Source organism: Sceloporus undulatus, chromosome 2 (assembly GCF_019175285.1).
Source record: "Sceloporus undulatus isolate JIND9_A2432 ecotype Alabama chromosome 2, SceUnd_v1.1, whole genome shotgun sequence".
NCBI classification, from domain to species: domain Eukaryota; kingdom Metazoa; phylum Chordata; class Lepidosauria; order Squamata; family Phrynosomatidae; genus Sceloporus; species Sceloporus undulatus.
In genome coordinates this window covers 199,098,373-199,120,577 of record NC_056523.1, presented here as the reverse complement: position 1 = coordinate 199,120,577, position 22,205 = coordinate 199,098,373, and the positions used below count along the sequence as shown (strand labels likewise).

General features: G+C 40.6%; 1 protein-coding gene across 1 annotated transcript in view; it reads right to left on the bottom strand.

Annotated features, from left to right (window-relative positions):
* Nucleotides 1-22,205, bottom strand: part of FOCAD (focadhesin) — a 148,216-nt gene that overhangs the window by 107,834 nt on the left and 18,177 nt on the right. The window contains exons 6-8 of the mRNA XM_042447659.1: nucleotides 18,932-19,019; nucleotides 16,101-16,303; nucleotides 12,141-12,398 (exon numbers count right to left, since the gene is read on the bottom strand). Of these exons, the coding sequence (XP_042303593.1) occupies nucleotides 12,141-12,398; nucleotides 16,101-16,303; nucleotides 18,932-19,019 (549 nt within the window). The remainder of the gene's footprint in view (nucleotides 1-12,140; nucleotides 12,399-16,100; nucleotides 16,304-18,931; nucleotides 19,020-22,205) is intronic.

Sequence of the window (22,205 nt, the reverse complement as noted above, 5' to 3'; positions counted from 1 at the left end):
CAGTTCTGTAACTCAACACCAAGACCATCAGTGCCTCCAAGAAAGTAGCACAGCCGCAAGGGAAAATAATTTAGCATGTTAAAATCCTGCTGAGTTTTGAAATGCCAGGGCTTATTCATTTCTGTTTGCTGCATAGAAAGGATTAAGGAGAAAAAACATGGCTTCATGCTTTGCATGATGAATATTCCATATTCTTCATCGTGGACATTTCTTAAATTACTGTACAAAATAGTGTTCTTTATGGCAATAGAGAAAATTAATTACGGTCTTAACAAGTGACTCAGAAATTGTCATTTATTTGAGACAAAAGGTCAGTCCATTTTAAGTGTGGGAAGTAATTCTTTCCTCTGTTCAGAAGAACACTTCAAACATGGCACCAACATGAACACATGTTGTCCATTTCATTTGCATACAATCCTGCTCATAACTCAGGTTGTAATCCTTCCCCTCACCCAACTTCCCATATGGAAATCTATATTTTAATATATATTTTCTCTAATAATAACATTTTTCAGCAATTTTCCCAGTGACTGAAATATACTTCTGTACATTTTTTCAAATATACTGTTTTAAACACACGCATCTTTGAAATGTATGCATGGCTTTGTGCATGTTTTCCCACATTAAATCATATGGCATTCTAAGGCAGGATACATTTTGTCCCACTGCAAGTCTTGGGAGGCACAAAATGGCTATTCTTGTAGGTAAATATGAACCCAATGAATTTCTTTTCCATATGAACATAAGCAGGGTGTCTGACAAAGTGTGCATCTACACTGTAGAAATAATGTAGTTTGCCATGGTTCCACCCTACAGAATCCTGGGATTTGTAGTTTTGTGAGATATCAGCACTCTTTGTCAGAGAAGGTTAAAGACCTTGTAACACTACAAATCCCAGGATTCCATAGGATGGAGCTACAGCTACAGTGGCGTCAAACTGCATTATTTCTACAAAGTGTGCCTTCTATCCCTGTCCCCAAATCATCCATATGTAAAGTACAGACATCTGTGTGGAGATCTTTATGTTATTATTATTATTAACCTTTATTTATGAAGCGCAGTAAATTTACACAGCGCTGTACATACAATCTTTTTAATTAGACGGTTTCCTGCCCTCGGGCTTATATAATTGCTCTTAGAAAGGCTCCAACACTCTGCACTCCTGCTTTATAGAGAGATGCCAGGGGAGTGGCATTAGATGTCACCACTTGACTCATGGTACATATGGAACAAAGCTTAGACTAGAGTATGGCAAAATTCCTTTTTGGTACAGTACTTTGACTTTCTGAACCCTCTACCTAGTATAGTTAGTTACCATAGTGGCTCGAGGATTTGGCGTTGAAATACCAAAATAAATAACCTTCCGAGGCTCCGGTGAAGCGAATCCATGTGGCCCTGTTCCCATGTTGCTTCAACACCTGAGCCATTCTTGTGAAAAGGACAAGCATTCCATCCAATATTGTGAACAAAGCAAGTATACCCCTCAAAGAGATTTCAAGTTTTCTATCTATGACATATATCCTGAATTTCATGGGGCCAGCCCAAGATCAAGGCTAAAAGTCACGTAGGCTGGAGAGATATCTAAAACGGGGCAGCAGGCAGTGAAATCTCATCCAGCAGCCAAATATGAAAGGGGCGGGTAGTAAATGAGAAGATCTGTTTGAAGAAAGAAAAAGGAAAGAAGCAGTTGAGTTCAGACAGGGTGCCAAGGAACAGATCCAAAGAGGTGTGAGTAAGTGGGTCAGAACAGGAATCAGGGCACGACAAGGAGGCAAACACATTCAGATGTGGGAAGCGTCTTCCCATCACGAGAATTTGAGTCAGCTGCTTACCACGTTTTTTAAGCAGCCTCTTCCCATGGCCTTCCACTGGAGTTAACTGGATGACAGCCTCTTAATCAGAGCAGGACAGAGCTGGGACTAATTAGGTTGAGTAAAGCTCAGCCCAGGTGCAGAAGAAGAAAGCAGAGAAGTAAACTTTGATAGAAACAGCTCAGGCCTTCTCACAAATCCATATTGTTTTTATTTTATTACAATGCATGATTGCGAGGACGGAGAGGAGATATTGCTTGAACTTTTTTTCCCCTGAAGGGTTTTCTCTTTTTAGTTAATCTTTAATCACATTAACAGCTACACAACTTTCTCTCTGATCTCAAAAAGTTTTCAGATGATAAATATTTTATTTGAAATTAGCATAACTTCAAACAGAAATCAAACGCTCAAAAACCGTGTCGTTCCAAAAACCATGAGGCTATTCCCGTAATGTCCGACTTGGCAAGAATCACTGGACTTACTTTTAACATAATATAAAAGAGAGATGCTTAGCAAAGAAACGCAGGGAAAAAACACTTATTGTTTCTGTGGTCAGCTATTTTGCAGCACAGAATATGTTGGGTTCAAAAGCATATTTCATTAAAATTGAGGGTTTTTTTAAAAAAACCACATTGGACTATATCCAATATTAGTCTTACCTAGATCTACTGAAATTTAGAGTGTGGTGCAAAAGATCTCTTTGATCTGAGGATTTACATTTTTTGGGCTAAAATTTTACTTCTTACAACATGCCACACTTAGGATAACCCATTCTCCATCCAGGATTTAAGCATCGGCCAAACTGTATAATTTATCCGGCCAAACTGTATAATTTATCTTCAACTTGGCCAGACATATATGCAAAATATATACCTCCTCTGAAAAAATCTTGCCAAGTAAACCCAATGATAGGGTCGCATTAGGGTCACCGTAAGTCGGAAATGACTTGAAGGCACGTAACGACAACAAATGTATGTGTGTGATATATTTATAGTGTTATACATACAGTATATATGTGTGTGTATATAATACACACACACACACATGCAAACATGTCCTCATGCAGCCAACCACCCAGGAAAAATCAAAGATGCCAGTGTGGACAGAAATGTATGCCCATATAGTATTTCCATGTATGACTCTACATAGGCGTCTACTTTCAAAGTGGGAAACGAGTGCTGCTTATTGCTTTGTTTTTCACAACCACCACCAGCTTTTCAAAAACAACAACAACATCCAGTCCTTGCCAATGCTAAATGAGCATTTAGTCTTCATTTTTTTCAACAGTTTTCCAGCAGCCACCCTCCAGATTCATTAACTCTTGATGCAGACGAACCCGTCTCAGAAAAGCCACTGAATGTGTTGCTTAGCAACGCAGCATTTTCAATTCCTCACCATCCCCAAAGATTCAGCAGTTAGGTCAACCTTCTCCATTAGGTGCCTGACAAAAGATTTACAGGATTTGCCTTTAAAAGAAGGGGAAAGGGAGGGACCTGCATTTCTAAACAATCCAGAATCTCAATACAAGGCAGTCTCACAAGCAGACGTACAGCTAGCTGTGCATTAGATTATTAGCCTGTATCAAAACATGTCATTTCATAAAATAAGAACTATTTCACACACATACTTTCTGGCTACAGAAACGGATCACCCGCGTAAAGTAAGGGTGCAGTGTACTTGAATTATGGTGATATTCATAGGTTTTCCATGTAGCCTTATTGAGATGATTTGGCCTCATTTTGCCTTGTATCCTCTGACTGCTTTTGCCACATCTCATCTTAGTATGAAAGCCACCTCATTTCTTTGCATCTTTTCATTCCGCGAGTAGAACACTTTGTAGTTGTCTGATTCAAAATGGCCCATTCCAGTCCATTTTAATTTACTCACTCCCAATACTTCTATGTTCATACGTTCCATTTCCATTTTTACTATCTCTAGCTTCCTTTGGCTCATGCTTCTTACGTTCCATGTCCCTATTTTATGTGTGATGCTACTTTGAATAGCATTTGCCTTTTCTGAGCATGTTTACTACTTGTCTTCCTTCCCTGCCCTTAACTGTTCTTGCAAGTTCCCCAAATAGTAGGGCATAAAAATATCGTAGGTGTTCTTGTGGGTTCAGAATCAAGGTAATTCCACAATACCAAAAGATAGAATACTGTCTTTACATGAGACAGAACCTTTGTTCTGAGTTGGTATCAGCCCTCCATGTTTGAAAAAACAAAAAAATGCAATAGAATTTGGAGGACAATTTTTCTCCCAGCCATTTTTTTGTGTGCTCAAAAAAAAAAAGGGGGGGGGGAACTCTGGACATGGCTGGTGGCTAAAATTCAGAGACACTATTTGCAATTCTTCAAATGAGTATGTCATAAAATGTCAACCTTTGAGATAGTTGGAAATTGAGTTTCCTACAAATTCCACAACAAAACCAAACTCCAGAGAACTAAAATACCCTATCTGGTAGAAAGTGGACTAATAAGAATGTAACCCTTCAGAACTTCTGATGATCATTTTTTAAGTTACAGAAATCTCCCCCTCCCAGATAGTGCATGTTCCACACTGAAGAAACATTGCCATTTTAGGACTGTAACATGGCCATATGTGCTAGAGAATTCTAGAGGTTGTAGTCCAAAAAGTAACTTACCCAAGCTGTGATTCAGTACACTAAACCCACAGAAGGTTGCACATAAAGTTGTTTCTTCAAACAGAAAACAGCTATGACATCTCCAGGGATAAGCAAACTATTTTTAAAAAATGCTCCCAAAGTTAAGTATTCCCTCATTGTACTATACAAAACAGAAGAATGTTCATGGGGGGAAAATTCACTACAAACCCCAGGTGGAAGTTGAAAACCAAAAGTGTGGCAATCATAAGGTTTGTATAAAAGCATCTGAAAAGTGATGAGGCATGGTGAATTTCTTTGTCTCTGCTATTTGGACACCCGCCAAGTTAATTTATCCATATGCTTTTGCTATTCTAATCATGTTTCATGGCCTTTAAAGAAAAGATATGTTTCTCACATCATTTAAAAGAATGCAAGAGGATGCAGAAGAAGAGCTCAACATTCCCTGGGGGGAAACATAAAGAGTTAGCACTTGGCCACCTACCAGGAATAGACAGTGCAGATACTGGAACACTGGCCAAATCCTGCCCATATTGTTCAACATCTATCAGGACATCCCACAATGCTATGCACCAGCTGCAACATCTCCTCTGTAAGGCCTGTCTTAGAACACTATATTAAGTTCATCCAAAAGCAAGGTGGTACAGGTAAGGAAAACCTACTGTTCAAGTTGTTAGAGAATACTTTTGCCATCATACGCATCAGGGCTGGTGAACACATTATTTTCCAGCTGTTGAATGTCAGCTCCCATCAGCGCTGACAGAAATGATGGCAACTCTAGTACAACAACATGCAGGGAGCTACAGGTTTCTCCTCCCCAGTACACATGGTAACACCACCAGACATTAAGAGTGAGCTTAAGCTATCTTAACTTGCTGGCCCAATGACAGAAAACCTGCTGTTAAGTTTTCAGTCTTTTCTGTAGTCATAAACATCCCCCCTCCAAAAAAAAAACATCCTGAATAATACAAATAATTTGTTTTTATAACATCTTGGGCCTTAAAACATTTACAGATTATACATATTCTGCAGTCTCCACATCTTTTCACTCTGCTCAGTCTTGAAAGCAGTGTACTCTGCTTTCATCTTTCAACTTTTTAATAGTTAGCAAGAAAACCACCAGAAATATATGCATAGGATTACATTCATTTACCACAGTCCCTGGTTCCAAGATCAGAGGATTTAGAATGCTGCCATTATTGTTTAAGGCAATTTTCTGCCAACAAAACCAAGTTTTATTGATTTTCCTTTTTTAAAAAAAAGTATATCTTAACCTCTCGCTAAATAACACCACATTTTGCCTGATCCATGGTCTTTTATTTTTAATCCAAAATACAGGAGAAATATATCTTCAGATGAATTTCCCAGAAAGGTGTCATTTACTAGCCAAATATTTTATTGCTGCAGTTGAGATATCCATAAAAGGGTGAATATACCCCAGAGACTCATAATCCACTAATAATGGTAATAGATCTTGTGTTACAATGCACAAATGACCTCTCAGTCAAATGATTTAATTTTTTTCTTCTTGCAGCATGGCTGGATTCACATACAACAGCATTTTTGTTTTTGTACCCCACAAAATGAGTTATTTCATCCCATTAGAAAAAGTTTTTAAAATTCTTTTGTGAACCAAAGAAATGAGTATTAGCTCCACAGTGATTTTATTGTATTCAGATTAATATTACAAGCACTCTTAGGATTCTAGCACCTCAAAGCACTGCTCCACACCATGATTCCTCCATTTCTTGCCTAGTAAGGTACATTGGCAACAGATCCACCACATATATTAAACAGCTCAGCCATGGAACAAACAGATAAGCTAACAGTGAGAGAAAATACAGTGGTACCTCGCCATCTGCTAGCATGGCTGTGTGCATGCACCACCATTGGGGTCAATGGGACCTGAAGTCACATTTTTTTTGTATTCGGCGGAGGGGCAGGGGTCCAGAATGAATCCCCCGTGGATACGAAGGCCTGACTGTAATCCTTCACAGACATCAGTGGGCACATCAACACTTTTACTATTCATGCTAGCTTCATACAACTTTTAACTGTCATGGCTTGATCCTATGGAATCCTGGGTTTTATAATTTGCTAAGGTCCATAGAATTTGCTGCTAGAAAACTTTAGCCCCTGTTTACAGAGAATTGTAAGGCTCTTAGCAAACTTAGCATGCTATAGTGTTTTGAGTACTGAGCTCCATGGTTCAAATCCTTGTTCAACCACAGAAACTCACTGGGTGACCATGGACAGCCTCACCACCCCCCAAAAAATCTTGCAAAGAAAACCCTGTCACTATGTCTGTCCTCAGATGATATGAAATGAATCCAGACATGTTCTGAGCATACATGCCTATCAGGGACCTTGTAATTTTGGTAAAATTGTGTTTCAAGCAAATTGGATTCAAAACACCACATTCACACAGAACTCTATAAAAGGGGGATTTTACTGAATATACAGCAATTAAGATATACAGAATAGTGGGGGAATAGGAAATATTATGGTAGAGGTTGTAGAAAGACTGGTCCACTCCTGAGAGGCACCCAAAAGTGCCAGAAAATACAGAAATTTGTTCTTCTTCTATTAATATGAATGCTGAGTTGAAGGTCTATGTACTGCTCTAAGCACACATTTGACAGAATCAGGCAGAGACTTCATGAGTCCTTCCAGAGCAGGATGGTAGGACCTGTAGCTTCCTTATCTCCTGCAGCATTTGGGAATTCCAAAGTATTTATAAGGTGTTCTGGTGACAAGATCACAAGCTTGCCCTTCAACAGAGAAGCACAGAACTTGTCACAGTGGTGGCAAGAAGACATACTAAAGTTGGGCTAAAAAGAGAAAACCAATAGGGAAAATTAATTCAAATAAGTTGAAAGCAAGCTTTTCATTCTCTCTTGCTTGCAGGTGGAGAGATAGTTTAATTATCACATCTCACACAGGGCCAAGTCTCCTTCCTACCCAGATGGGTGGGGAAACCTGTAGCCAAATTTGAACCTCTAGGAGTTTCAATATGGCTTCCTGTGCTTCCCCTAATGCCTACATCCCATTCCCCATGACACAGTTCTCATTCCAAAAAGTTGTCATGCCTCATCTGAGGCTTACGCTCTGGGAGCCATGAGTTATAAGCTAAAATATGGTGGTTGTCTTTTAATATATTTATTTATTTAGGCATTTGTTTATCACCCATCAAACTTTGCCCCCACATTTTGGCAACTGGCTCCACCCACCACTTGAATGTGGCTGCTGGAAATTTCTCTGAAACTTCTCTGAAAGAAGTTCTCCTCCAATACAACAGCTTGTGTCAAAGACAATATCCAAAGGCTGGCATTCTGTTAGTGACGTGCACAAGAGTAAGCTGCACTATGCATGCAGCGTTATTTCTTTCTGGATAAAGAAAATAGTCATATTTAGTGACATAAGTAGAATTGTGCATTTGGGACTGCTGTGCATGCAGTGGCAAATTAAAGAACACAGGGTAGGCTATGTATTGCTTCTACATAGAAGTCTACTGAGTAGTGCACTACTAACTGAAATTTCACAATGAAATTGCACAATGTCAGCCATGTACCTTTCATCATTTATCTACATCTGTTGTGCTACAATGGTACTCAGTATAAGGTTTGTGTAACGTAAGTCTTTTGGTGAATAATTACACTATGCTGAAGCAATGTCAAATCTCAGCCATAATATGTAAAGGCCTGATGATATTCCTTGAAGAACCAACATGAAGCATCTTTATGGCAAATCTGATGCAATATGTTCAAAGCCACTTTGGCAACAAGATGCAGGAGAACTGGGGAGACAAACATCCTGATACAGAAGTATCGGTTTGTATCAAGAGTTTTAAAAGAGAATATCCTTTGAGAATGACATCATATTGTTGGCTCCACAATTGCTTTATTATGTTGACTAGTAAGAGAACACCAGGAATTCAATCTTTCAAATTCTTTGTAGAAAAGCATTTAAAATTGTACCTTTTACTAAAACAAAAAGGTAACTGTCTATAGCTCCCATTACAGATGGAACATGAATCAATTAAAGAGATTTTTTAAAAGATAGGGTTTCAGTTTCAGGATTTACAGAGGCATTCCCAATTTACATGGACGTGATCTGTTGTAAATCTAAAAATAATTTCCGATGGCGAACCTGTACCTTACTGCATCATGGTAATATCATACACATATCTGGAATCCTACCAAGACACTCTAGTAGGATTCAAAAGCATCTCAAGCAGCAATTGACAAATTAAGATTTACAGTGCCAGGCCTGTGGAGAAAGGCAGTAACCTCAGGGAGGCAGATTTTGGGCAGCAAAAAAGGGAAGCAAATTGTTAGCAATATAATTTGTTAGTAAAATATTTGTACTGCTAGAGATAGGAAAAGGAGTTTAAGAGTTTTTCTGCCTCCTGTTTCTAAATAGCATGATTGGCTTCAGATTCTATGCAACTAAACCTCTGTGGGTGATTGTCTCCATTTGCTACTCCACTTCAAGCAGCAAACCCAAAGATTCATGGTCCTTATAGCTCCTACCACATGGTTTCTATTTTAAATATTTTATTAATAATATATTGTTCAAAAAAGGAAGCAAGAATATCCCTAATACAAATCAATCTTAAATTGCTGTTCCCTGAAAGTTGAGTCATAGGCATGTCTGCATTGGCCAAATAGAATGTCCTCTCCCATCTCACAGTGATCAGTCCAGATGACACGGGGCCCAATCCCTGAATTTGTTGTGAACTATGGTGATGAAGTACAGCCAGTTCAGCACTAAATCCACATTATACCATTTTATAACATTTTAAAAACATTTTACCATTTTAAAAACTCACCTTTTCCTCTGGATCTTCCCAGAAAATCCAGAGCCCTCCAGAGCAACATTGGACATTGCTGTTCATACATGCATCTTCCTGGCACATATCACCCCCTTTGAGGTCAGAACTAGGTATCCAGCCATGTGATTGCCACTACACTTCATTTTTGGCTTCAGAGGGAGTGATTCCTGCTAGCAGTGGAAAGCACAGTGGGACACATGTGTGAACAGCTGCCTAGCATCAGTCTGGAATGCCTAGGTAATGGGGAAAATTTGGGGCAGCTTCTGATCAGAACACTTTAGCTTGCTCCCAGACTAGCTCGTTTGGATGCAGCCTCAGAGACTTAAACAAAGTTTAATTCCATTGATTGAGCATCTTGCTGCAAAGCTACCCAACTGCCCATGCCAGCAGTGCTTTAGAAAACATTATTTTTAATTCTTAATCTTCATTATTTCAGTATGCACTTGATTCATAATAATTGGCTATTTTAAATTTTTGGTTTTTGAAACAGCAGATTTCATATGCAGACTGTTAACTCCACCGAAACGTAACAAGCCTGCCTTCAGGCTTTTTCCAGAAGTCAACATGTGAATACTTTGTGGATCACAAATAAAGAAAATGGGTCACAGTCCGTCATGACTTTTAAACCCTAACAACTATTAAGGATTCCAAACTCCCAAAGAGTTCTGTGACCCATTTGTGGAGATCTGACAGAAAAGCTTCACAAAACCTAATGCCCTTCTGTTAATAATAAACTCAACCATGAAACCTCCCAACAAGCCAAATACCCCCAATTTATAGATCCAAATTTCATTTTAGAGAAGACACTATGGTTGACCTGGGGTTTAACCCGTATCTTGATCCATGACTATGCAAATAATTTACAGCAGACAGCCACTGGCACCAAGCTCTCTGTGGTTCTACTCTTTCTATTTCCCTATTACATACCATAGAAAGCAAATTTGTTTTTGATTCCAATGGAAGACCTCAAACAAAGACAAACCAAGCCATCTGAGGCTGAAAAGAAATTCCCAAGTTCCCCATTTCTTGTAAAGTAGTTTCCATTTATCTGTTTTGAATTAATACGATAAAAGCCTCATGAACAAACCATCTGCAGGCAGCTGTTCCCACAGAGAGCTGCAAACTGTATGGCACAATTCCCTCAGTTCTCATTCTTTAGGTCTTTTTTGCATTTTAAGTGGATGTTATTAAAAACAAAGAGACATGTGAGGAAATTAAATACAGTGATCAGCTGTAAGATTTCCAGAAAAGTGTTTCGGTTCTTATTACACTATTGTTAGTCTTTGAGACTCTTTGTACTGTATGGTACATAAATAATCATTATATGGGTACTGTTCCATACCTTCTAATAATTCTGCAGTAAGAAATGCTTTAAAAGAACAAAAAAAAGACTGTTTAATGTCACTTTAGTGTTACCAGCAGATCATTACAAAATATTTCATGCTTTTTTTTTTTTGTCTGCTCACTGTTGCAAAAATTAATTGACACAATGCAATCAATAATGCCTGGTTGCATTTGAACACTATAACATTCTATTCTATTTATTTATTAATGCATTTATTTATTTCATATCCTACCTTTCCCTTAGTAAGGGACTCACAGCAACTAAATAATTAATAAATAACGTCAGTGTACAGGACTTAGCAGAAAAGCCCAAGGGTCGTTTCATGCATTGCATGTATCTGCCTGTATAGCTTTTATGTACAAGAGTCTCTGTGGAGAAGACAGCCATGCACCATCAACCAAATCATGAAATGACATCAGATAAGGCTAACTGTGATTCTTTGGGCACCTCTAGATGTGCTCCAAAAAGGCACACTTTTTAAAAAAATAAGGAAAGAAAGGTGAGAGGAGAGGAAAGGAGGAAGTGAAACCAAGAAAATAAAAAAAAAATATTTGTTACTATATGGTAGAGGTACTCTCTGTCACACAGAGCAAATGAATAGGAACCATGATGGGTAAAGAGAGGAAAGAAGCTGGGAGGAGGGTGTTGAAATTCATTACAGATAAAGCACAAGGAAATAGACAACATTAGGGTGCACATAGAGCTACAGCAGAGGTGGGCAACTGTGGTCCCCCAGATGTTTTTGGCATTAAACTCCCACCAGTTCTAGCCCAGCACAGTCAGTGGTAAGGTTTTTGAAATTCACCTAAAAGGTCACAGTTGCTTACCCTGGAGCAAGAAATAAAATCTGGCTTATTAAGAGGCTGAAAAAGGACATCCTGAGATGCTCTGAACAAACCTGGATATTTAATTACTTAATGTTTATATTTATATCTTGTCTTTCTCCAAACAAAAGACAAGGTACCTCTAAACTCTAATGGTAAAAAGAAAATTACCATAGTACTTAAAAACAGTGTAAAATCACTTTAAAACATACCAGTACAATTACAGCACATATAGCCCATTAAAAAAACTCTTCTGCATGGCTAATTAGTGATCAAATGCTTGTTCAAATAAAAAGGTCTGCTAGCAGAAGCAGAGCAGAGATGGGGCCAATCTAGTCTGTGATGGGAGAGAATTCCACAACATGGGAGCAGCCACCCATGTCCTCACCAACTGTAGCTGCCATGGCACCAAGAAAAAGCTCTCCACCTAGGATCTTAAAACATGGACAGATGCAGTCTTCCATATAATTTGGACCAAAACCATATAAGATTCAAGTTGGCTCCAAACAAAACAGCTCTTAGAGGTATCAACCAAAAGGCACTGTAGTTGCCACCATTTCTGCCTTTCAAAGAGTCACCCGATGTAGTCCACACCGCCTGCATCCTCTCCCCGCCAATGATGCTACTGCACCACAGACTGATTTGAAACAAATCAGTAAACTATTAACTGCAGACCTTTCATGTCAGTTGTCTAAACTATTATTACCTGGGATGAATCTGCTTTGGCAATTTCAGTAGTAGTAGCCAGTACATCACGAAGGCTCTCTCCATTTTCTTGAACAAGGAGATAGGCCAGCAGAAGGAAAACATGGACAGGGACATCAGTTGTAATAGGCAGCATCGACTTCACAGAAGATAACCAATCAAATGTAGAAGACCTTTCTCTCAGAAGCTCAAGGATCTTCCAAGTAGTGTGCAATGAACCATAAGCACTGGTTATGGGGAAGAAGCGATCAGAACAAGCCTAAGGCACATGAAAAATACACATTAGAACATTGAAAATCTCTCCACCAGAAAATTTTATCCAACCAACTCTCTAAAAATACCTCTAAAACAAAAGTTAAATTGTTCCTCGGTGATTTGTGTAAAAAGCATGTGTGAAGAATAACACGTGAAAGCTTTTTCCTCCACATAAATTACTGACATTCCTGTTGATAATTATGACTTCATTTCCTAAGTGAGGTGACATGTATCACAAACTCTTTTTACTTTCCACACAGCCATCATTGGAAGAAAGCACTAGAGTTCGATCAGAAAAGTTATTCCCACATTTGGGGCCCCAAGCAATTTGGGATTGCTGCATTACTGAAATTATCTGAATTCAATGGTTTGCTGAAATTACCTGAGTTCAGTAGGACAAAGAACTAACTTACGTGGCTCATGGATGCAGAATCTTTCAAAATAGAACCCCACCACTGCCATCATCAAAGGGAGAAGGGCTGGGGCATTTTTAGCTTATAAGCCACTTCACATAGGATATGCAGACTTAGAAATTTAACCATGCATCTAAAAACAAGTAATGCATAACAGATAGAAGTATGCATTTGGAAAGGAAGGGATTAGCTTCATGGTAAATATCCAGTAAGGGGCAAACTCAGATTTGCTGCCCTTGAACCTTCACTTGCCTTACATGATAGAACACAGTAAAGAATAGGACTTTACATCCTGCCTCTGGAGTGAGAGACCTTTGGGAATAGTGGGAATATTGTCTTAAATGCATTTGGTAACCTGTGGGATTTAAGTATTAATTTATCTCCAGTCAATGATGCAGTGGGTCTGCTCTAGCTGGGAGTAGCAACTGGGGGTGCATCTACACTGTAGAAATAATGCAGTTGACTTTAACTGCCACGATTTCATCCTACAGATTCCTGGCATTTGTAATGTTGTGAGGCACTAGGACTTTGTCAGAGAAAGCTAAGGATTTGTGAAACTCAAATCCCAGGATTCCATAGAAGGGGGCTACATCACTTCAAGTGGTGTCAAACTGTATTATTTCTGCAGTGTTTGTGCACCATGGATTTCATTCAGATCACAGGGAGATGTATACAGAAGGCAGAGTGAGCAAAAAGCACCCCACCCTTTACATAAAATGACAAGCAACCATGGACTCAAGCCAACATGCAGGGTGATCTCCAGATCAAGATCTGAAAGAGTCACAGTATTTAACCACAAACCATCTCAATTCATGTTATCACTGCAGGCTGGGATCATTCTGAACATGTTCTAGTTCCAGCTGCTCCAGTAATGTTTCTCAGGAGGATCAGTCTCACTTGAGGGAAAGTTCACAGCACAGCATTTGCCCAACAATGGTGCAGACTGTGCAGAAGCAACTGTCAAGCAACTTGGGCTGCTGTTGCCCTATGTTTTGCAGGACCTAGTCCTCCTCTGCAGTTGTAACTCCTGTGTCAGATAAACCTTAGTGTATGGGAGGAGAGCGTTGCTCTCGTGTTTCAGATCTACCAAGACATTTTTGTATAAGCAGCCAGAGCAGTTCCAAGGAATGGCACACACCCGTTTTAATTATATTGCTCAATGTAATGTAAATTCATTTTGGATAATGGAAAGTATAATGCTCCTGTACTTTAAATGACCTTTTAAAAAGCCATTTCAAGTAGGAAAATATTTTAAAACTACTCTCCCCCCTGTTTATCGCTTTCAATTATGGCACACTGAAAATTAAGATCCAGCCACCTGCAAAGTTGCCACTTTGACTGATAGAGCAGCTTAGAGGTAAATGTGCCCCATTCACTATTCCCAAAGGGCTCCTATTGCCTTCTATTGTTTTAATTCTTCTATCCACTATTTGAACAGAGTAGAGTGGGCAGGAGAGCAAGGAGATATGGCAGCCTTAGTTTTACAGGAACCCAATCATATAAGACAAATAACTATTTTAGCCCCATTGAGCATAACAGGACTGACATCTGAGTAGACAAGCATACAACTGCACGGTAAGACATTTCCCACCTGCCTCCCAAAACAGCACCTTGAGTAAATTACAGTTTCTACAATAAGGCCACCAGGGCTATAGTTCACCAGTCTGAAACATTCTTAATTAAGGAAGTTCTATTATATTTGGATGCTGGGATAGGGGATGGTTTGCAGATGGACAGTTGACCATTTTCTAGTAGACCATCTTAAGGACTACCAGTTTTGAGAACGCTAGACTAGACAGATCTGTGTGTGACCTAGAGGTTTTGCCAGCATACTGCCACCACTGCTAAGTAGCCAAGTGATGCACAGTTACTATCTGTTCCTAAGTCCATGCCTGGATCTGGAAGAAGATTAAAGGTCCTCCCCGCATTTTGATTGCTGTCATCCTGGCCTTGGAGGGAGAGGAGGAGATGCAGGCACAGCTCTACCATACTTAGGCCTACAGGAAGTTGAAGGGTCCTCCCTCTTTCTTAGCTGCTACCATCTTGGCCTTGGAGGGAGAGAAGAACTGGCAGTATCTCCTGGACTTGATCTTCTCCACTGCCATTTTATTCTCCTTTATGTCATGTCTTTTTAGACTGTAAGCCTGAAGGCAGGGAACCGTCAAATTGACAACCTGTAAGCTGCACTGACTGAAGAGCAGGGTATAGATAACCTAAATAAACAATGTCCTTGTTTCTAATATTTTCTGGCAAATATGCTTACATATATGTGTATACCTTGCTTGGCCATGAAACCCACTGGGTGACCCTGGGCAAGTTACATACTCCCAGCCTCAGGGAAAGACAAGAACAAACCTCCTCTGAACTAATCTTGCCAAGAAAGCCCCCATGATAGGGTCGCCTTAGGGTTGCCATAAGTCAGAAATGACTTGGGCACACCACACATTATCTATGTGCACCTTTTTGTCAATTCACATTTTATATTAGAGGCTAAATCCCATTCATTATCACAATTAGTATAAATCCATTTGCTGAGAGGTCAATCAGCACTTGTGTAAATCCCATTATTCAACAGTTCTGCACTAGCTGGGACTAACATGACAATTCAGGCATTAGTGTACAGCAGGAATGGAAATCATGCCATCTTCCAGATGTTTTTGGTCTGCAAATCCTGGCATTCCTCATTATTGGCTACATTTGCTAGGGATGCTGCCAGTTGCAGTTAAACAACATCTCTAGGACTGCTGATGGTGTACAATTTTAAAATTCCAGGTCTGCCCATAAAACCAGAGTAGTCTTACAAGACAGTCACTTATTTTAACTGAAAGATACCTCATGAATTCATGAATTAGGAGTTTATTTCTGGATAATACCTCAACCACATTATATACTGTGGAGTGGACTGCAGTGGTCACTACAGCAGATAAAGGCATTTAATTCAAGGGTGGGTAACATGTGGCCCTCTAGATGTTGTCAGACTGCAACTCTCACCAGCCTTGTCAGAATAGCCAATTGTGAAAGATGCTGGGAGCTGCAGTCCAACAATATCTGGAGGGTAACATATTGCCCACCCCGATTTAACAGAAGCAGCCTTTGTAAATTTAGGTAATTTACTTGCAGTCCCCTTAGAATCTGGTACACCCTTTCACCATAGAAAGAATCCATGTTTTAATACAAGTTCTCATTCGTACAATAGTATGCTTGAAGCAGAGAAGGTGGGAGAAGCACTGAAATATTACTATTTTCTCCCCAGCAACATAAAATGAAAGTATGTAATGGGGAAAAACTTTTACTGGTTGGTTTTTCTCGTTCATTTCTTCCTGCTGTACAATTTCTAGAAGATTAATGGCCAACTGCTGTCTTGTAGTGCCTCCACTGTCCTCAGTTATGTAGTCCTGTACCGCTGTGGATGATAAGATCTGCAGTGCAGGCATCACCAAGATAAGGGCTGCTGTCTGAGTCTTCTTGGTTTCAGAACAGGAAAGGATCTTGATGGCTAAAGAAGCAAGAATAAAATAGTACCTGGAACTTTAAAACATTATAGGATATGCGAGTTCTCGGTGATGTATTACAAAGGGAACTGACAATCGGATTGTATTTTCTCTTCCTGAAAATTAGAACTGCCAACACACTTTCTGCCTCTATATTTCACACATATCCAAAATCCATCTACACTTGACACTGAAAAGAACTCCATTATTATTATTATAGTAGGATAAATAAAGAATAAGACAAAACCACCAAGAATAAGATTAACATATCATGTTCTTCATCATTCTATAATTGCAGCTTCAAGTACAGAAAGATCAGTCACCAGAGATAGTTTTCACATCACTTGCCACTGTCAGAAATACGATATCTTGAATAGACATGACAAAGAGTCTTTTAACACCTTAAAGATGATCAGGTTTTATCTGGCTTAACTTTTTGTGGATTTCAGCCTGCTTCATCAGATGTATAGTCCATAAAAGCATAATGCTCCCAAAATCTGTTAATCTTCTGAGTGCCAGTCTGGTAGTTTTACCGAAACAGGACAATGTGGCTTACTCGCCCCCCCCCCCACACACACACACCATCACGCAGGGATGTGAAAGACTTGGAGTTACCATTTGGTGGCATTTCCTTCTTTGTTCATATCAGTTTGGAAGACTGGTGTTTCCGCCCACACAGAAATTTGTACAGATTTTCTATATGCATTTTCCATAATATATGTGCATTTGAGAGTCAGTATGGTGTAGTGGCTAGATCATTGGGCTACAGCTCTAGAGACCAGGGTTCAAATCCCCATTCAAGCATAAAAACTCACTGGGTGGCCTTGGGCAAGTCACAGTCTCTCAACCTCAGAGGATGAAATGGCAAATCTATTCTAGAGAAACTTGCCAAGAAAACGCTATGATATGGTTGCCTTAAGGTCATCATAAATCAAAAATGACTTAGAGGCACACAACAACGACAACGACAAATGCATGTATTGGTGTTCTTTTTCCAATATATGCATTTTTCTGTGCACTTCTCCCACTGTCTATAGCAAGTCTGTGTATATACAAAAACTGTATGTTTTTAAGCTGCTTATATTTTTAAAGTGTACAGTCGGCCCTCCATATTCACGGTCTTGAGACTCACGGTTTCAATTAATCACAAAGTCAAGGCTGCTACTGCAAGTATTCTTCCTCCCTTTCCCTGCCCAATCTTTCCTTGGGCTGCCCAGGGAGACAATCAGGGAAGAGAAGGCAAGAAATACCTTGCCCCCCCCCCCAGACCCTTCTCCTCCCCAATGCAAGGGGAAAGGATTGGGGAAGAGAAGGGTCTCGGAGGGGACAAGGCAATTCTTGCCTTCTCTTCCCCGATCCTCTCCTTGGGATGCCCAAGGAAAGGATAGGGAGGAAAGGGGGCAGGGAGTCAGTTAAAGAGATAGAAAGGTGGGGGGAAAGGAGCACACATCCCTGCTGCACTTCCCCCACTCGCCCTTCCCTTTAACTGGATTCTTAGTGGGGAGTGGAGTCATTCACGATTTTTCCATATCCCCGGGGGTCTCATTCCCTTAACCCCCACAAATATGGAGGGAGAACCGTACACAATATTTTTTGCATCCCCAAGGCCTTGCAAAGATGCACATTTCTGAAGCAATGTAGTGCCCCTCAAAATGAGAATTCCACTCCCTCATGAAATTTTCTTTAGTCCCAAAATTTGGTGAGATACTGCAAACTAGTCCCACCTAGAATGTCTATATTTGCTGTGTTCACATTTCCTTGTTAACTTTGTCTTCCTCTCTGCTTCTAAATTGTAGAATTCAAAGACATAGGTGTCTTACTGTGGAAAATCAGCATACAAACTTGTAGCACCTTTGAGACTAACTGAAAAAAAGTTAGTAGTACTATGACCTTTCATAGACTTCAGTTGATTTCACATGCATCTGAGAAAATAGACTTAACTCTAGGAAAGCTCATGCTACCAACGCCTTTCTTTCAGTTAGTCTCAGAGGTGCTACAAGATTCTTTTGCATACTGATTTCCAGACTAACACGGTTATGTCTAACACAGTACGTATGATGCATACTGTTTTTAAAAGTTCATTTGAAATTTTAAGGTGCTGGCATGCTAAAAATTTGGGGATTGAAATAAAATGACATTGAAGGTCAATGTAATTCTTGGGGAGGGGGAATTCCCTCATTCCTACCCCACCCCCATGGCTGCACACGAGGGTGAGACAGCATACTAACAGATAGAGCAAAGGGTACTAGTTCAACATTCTCACTGTCGTGTTGTCTTTCTACATGCACACAACTGAGGTAATGCAGTACAGAGAAGCTACAATTCAAGCATTCTATAAGTGATGCAATTGCCGACATATGGGACTAGAACATGGTGTAGGGAACAGCTGGTGTGAAGTAAAGCTTACAAGCATCTACAGCAACTCTTCTGCTTCCCCCATCTCCACAATAGATACAAAAATGCTATAAGGAAATAATATATTTTTCCACTAGAAATATATTTTTAATGAATTGCAAACCTAGAAACACGAGAATTAACACATTCCAACTTACATTTCAAGTTGTTGTTTTTGATAAAATGGACAAGAAGTATATTGAAGATTGTTTTGTTTTGTTTTGTTTTAAGAACCTTACCTAGTTTTAAGATTGGCTTTTGTTGATTGGCTGGAGCCTGCAACAGAAGGAAGCCTAATCCAATTATGGCCATTTCAAATGGAAAGTCCTAAAGAACAGGAAAAATATTCCAGTTGTTTTTTTCATCCTTTATATCCTGTAGAAAAAAACAATCTTAACAATACCTTATATCCTCATTTTCCACCACATAGTGTACTGAAAAATATACTGTTTGCTCAAGTCTGATCTCTAAAGATACATTAACCCTCTAGCTGAGATGCAGTCACTGTGGCCGTCTTTTTTCCTGCAAAGCTCTGATAGCCTTGACCAGGGGTCGGCAACCTACGGCCCACGGGCCAGATCCGGCCCGCCAAGGCCTTTCTGCCGGCCCCCGCACAGTCATGCCGCCGATTGCCACCGTTTCCGCGCCGCTCCAGGAGCCATTTTATTTTTCAAAATGGCGGCCGAAGTCTCGTGCGACCTTTCCCAGGACGGGAAAGGTCGCGCGAGACTTCACCGCCATTTTGAAAAACAAAATGGCGGAGGAGGAGGAAGAGGAGGGCCGCGCGGCCTGGGGTGGAGGAGGCAAAGGATGAAGACCGGCACCGCCCTCCCCGCTTCCCCGCGGGGCTCTGCGCAGCTCCGCACGGCCCTCCCTGCCTCCCCGCGCGGCCCCGCGCTGCCCACCTCCTCCTCTGTCTCCTCCGTCCTGCCCCCAGGCCGCACGGCACATGGAGGAGGGGGGAGGAGAAGAAAGAAGAGGAGGAGGAGGAAGAGGAGGGAGGAAGAGCAGGAGGAGGCAGCAGCAGGAGGAAGAGGAGGAAGAGGAGATGGGGCAGCAGGAGGAGGAAGAGGAGAGAGGAAGAGGAGATGGGGGCAGCAGGAGGAGGAAGAGGAGAGAGGAAGAGCAGGAGGAGGAAGAGGAGATGGGGGCAGCAGGAGGAGGAAGAGGAGAAGGTGGTGAGTGGCCAGAGGCCACATGGGTTTTTTTGTTTTATTTTGCATTCTTTTTAATTGCTAACAAGTCTCCCTGCTTTGACAATGATAGCGTGATGATGATGATATTGATGATGACGATGATGATATAAGCCAGCTTGAGAGGCATGGAGGCACTGTTTCTGAAGCCAAGAGAGTGTCACCTTCCAAAGTGTGTTTTGTGTGCTTTTAATGCTAACAAGTCTCCCTTGCTTTGACAATGATAGTGTGGTGGTGATGATGATGAGTCAGCTTGAGAAGCATGCAACTACTGTTTCAGAAGCTGAGAGAGTGTCACCTTGCAAAGTGTGTTTTGTGTGCTTTTAATGCTAACAAGTCTCCCTTGCTTTGACAATGATAGTGTGGTGATGATGATGATGATGATAATAATGATATGAGTCAGCTTGAGAGGCATGCACGCACTGTTTCTGAAGCCAAGAGAGTGTGACTTTCCAAAGTGCCTTTTCTGTGTGTTTTTGGTTCTTTAATGGTGATACTGATATCAGAAAGCCTCTGAGGCAAGGCCAATGTAAATTGCTGTGATTTTTACAAACCCATGCGCAGTGAAGAAAAACCAAAGTCCCTTGACCAAGTACACATTTCTGAGAAGTACACTTGGTCCAAGAACGGTGAAACCACCTTGACATGTTCAATATGCATAGCCATGTTAAACCATGCTAAGTGTTAAACCCAAGGGGTTTGGTTATGGAATAAGCCTCTGAAATATGCAAGAGGTCATGTTAAGTAAAGCCATGTGAAATGCACAACTGTGCTGTTGTGTGTGTTTTGGAATGCAGGTTGGGGGTGTTTGTCCAGAAAAGGACCGAGGAGGAGAGGGTGGGCACACACCTCCTCCTCCTTGCAGGGCTTCGGTGGAGGCTCTGCCCTGGAGGGTGGCTCTGCCCCGGAAGGTGGAAGCTCCGCCCCCAGCATGCAGCCCCGCCCCAGAGGGTGGAAGCTCCACCCCCCAGCTTCGGCCCCCCGACTTGTCTGAGGGACACCAACCCAGCCCCCGGCTCCAAAAGGTTGCCTACCCCTGGTCTAGAGCAGGGGGTTCTGCTCCATGTGCACTTCCCAGGTGTTACAATCTACCCCATCTTCCTCACACACACATCCTAGTAACATTACTCCTGAACACCATTAACTTGTAAGACATAGGGCTGGCCTCTAAGGGGCTCCGCCATAGAAACTGATTCTAAATAGGGGTTCCACAAATCAAAAAGGTTGGGAACCCTTGCTCTAGAAAGATTTTTGAGAAATTATGAGCATCCTGCAGAGTGGCGGAAGCTGAGACTCTTGGCTTTCACACATGGGCCCAAGCTCAAAGGAGGGATAGGAAAGTCTTCAATCTCTAACCTTCAAAACTACTACTAGTCACTGAAGACAACACTGAGATAAATGGACCAAATGTCTCACTAACAGGCCAATAGTTTGTTTATTACGAACAACTCTACACAGTGTAGGAACGTTAGGGCACTGTTTCCTTTTAACTTTGTTGTTTGTCTTATTCCATATGGATGAACTCAGTGCTAGGACATGAATGAGGTCCTCCAGTTATTTTGACTTATAACACCCATCAGCCCCACACAGCATGGCCAACTGATGATGATAGTAATACTCCTAAAAGCTGGAAGGCCAAATGTCCCTCGTCCCAAAAATAGGCCAAAGGTTCTCTTAACTGCTAAACTTGAAAAAGCTTTTCACCAATAATCCTTTGGGTTCCAGTATTTCTACATCTTCTCTGGGCTATTAGTGTCAGTTTGATATTGCTTTAATGTGTTTTGTTGCAACCCTGCTGATGAGACATCTCCAACCCTCTGTCCTCCACTGCTCTGCTCAACTCCTGAAAACTCAGACTCATGATCTCTTTAATAGAGTCCATCCATCTTGCATGTGGCCTTCCTCCCTTTCTACTTCCCTCTACCTTTCCTAGCATTACTATTTTTTCCAATGACTCATACTTTCTCATGATGTGTTCATTTCATTCATTCATTCATCAACCTTTATTAGGCATCTCAATAGACAATATACAACAAACAATACAATACAAAATTAACTAAAATAGTCTACATGAATACTTTAAAATTTATCATCCTTAAAATCATCTAACACTAAACTCTAGCCATTATTTAATTTGTACCAGATTTTTGTTGCCTCCATTAGAAAATTGGCCATCAATTGTGTAATCTGTACATTACAATCCTCCAATAAATGTACTAAAGTTATATCCGTTAAGCAATAGTTCATTTCCAATAGTTTCTTTAGCAATTTCGCTCTCGGTTTTTGATAGAGCGGGCAAAGAAATATAATATGTTGGAGA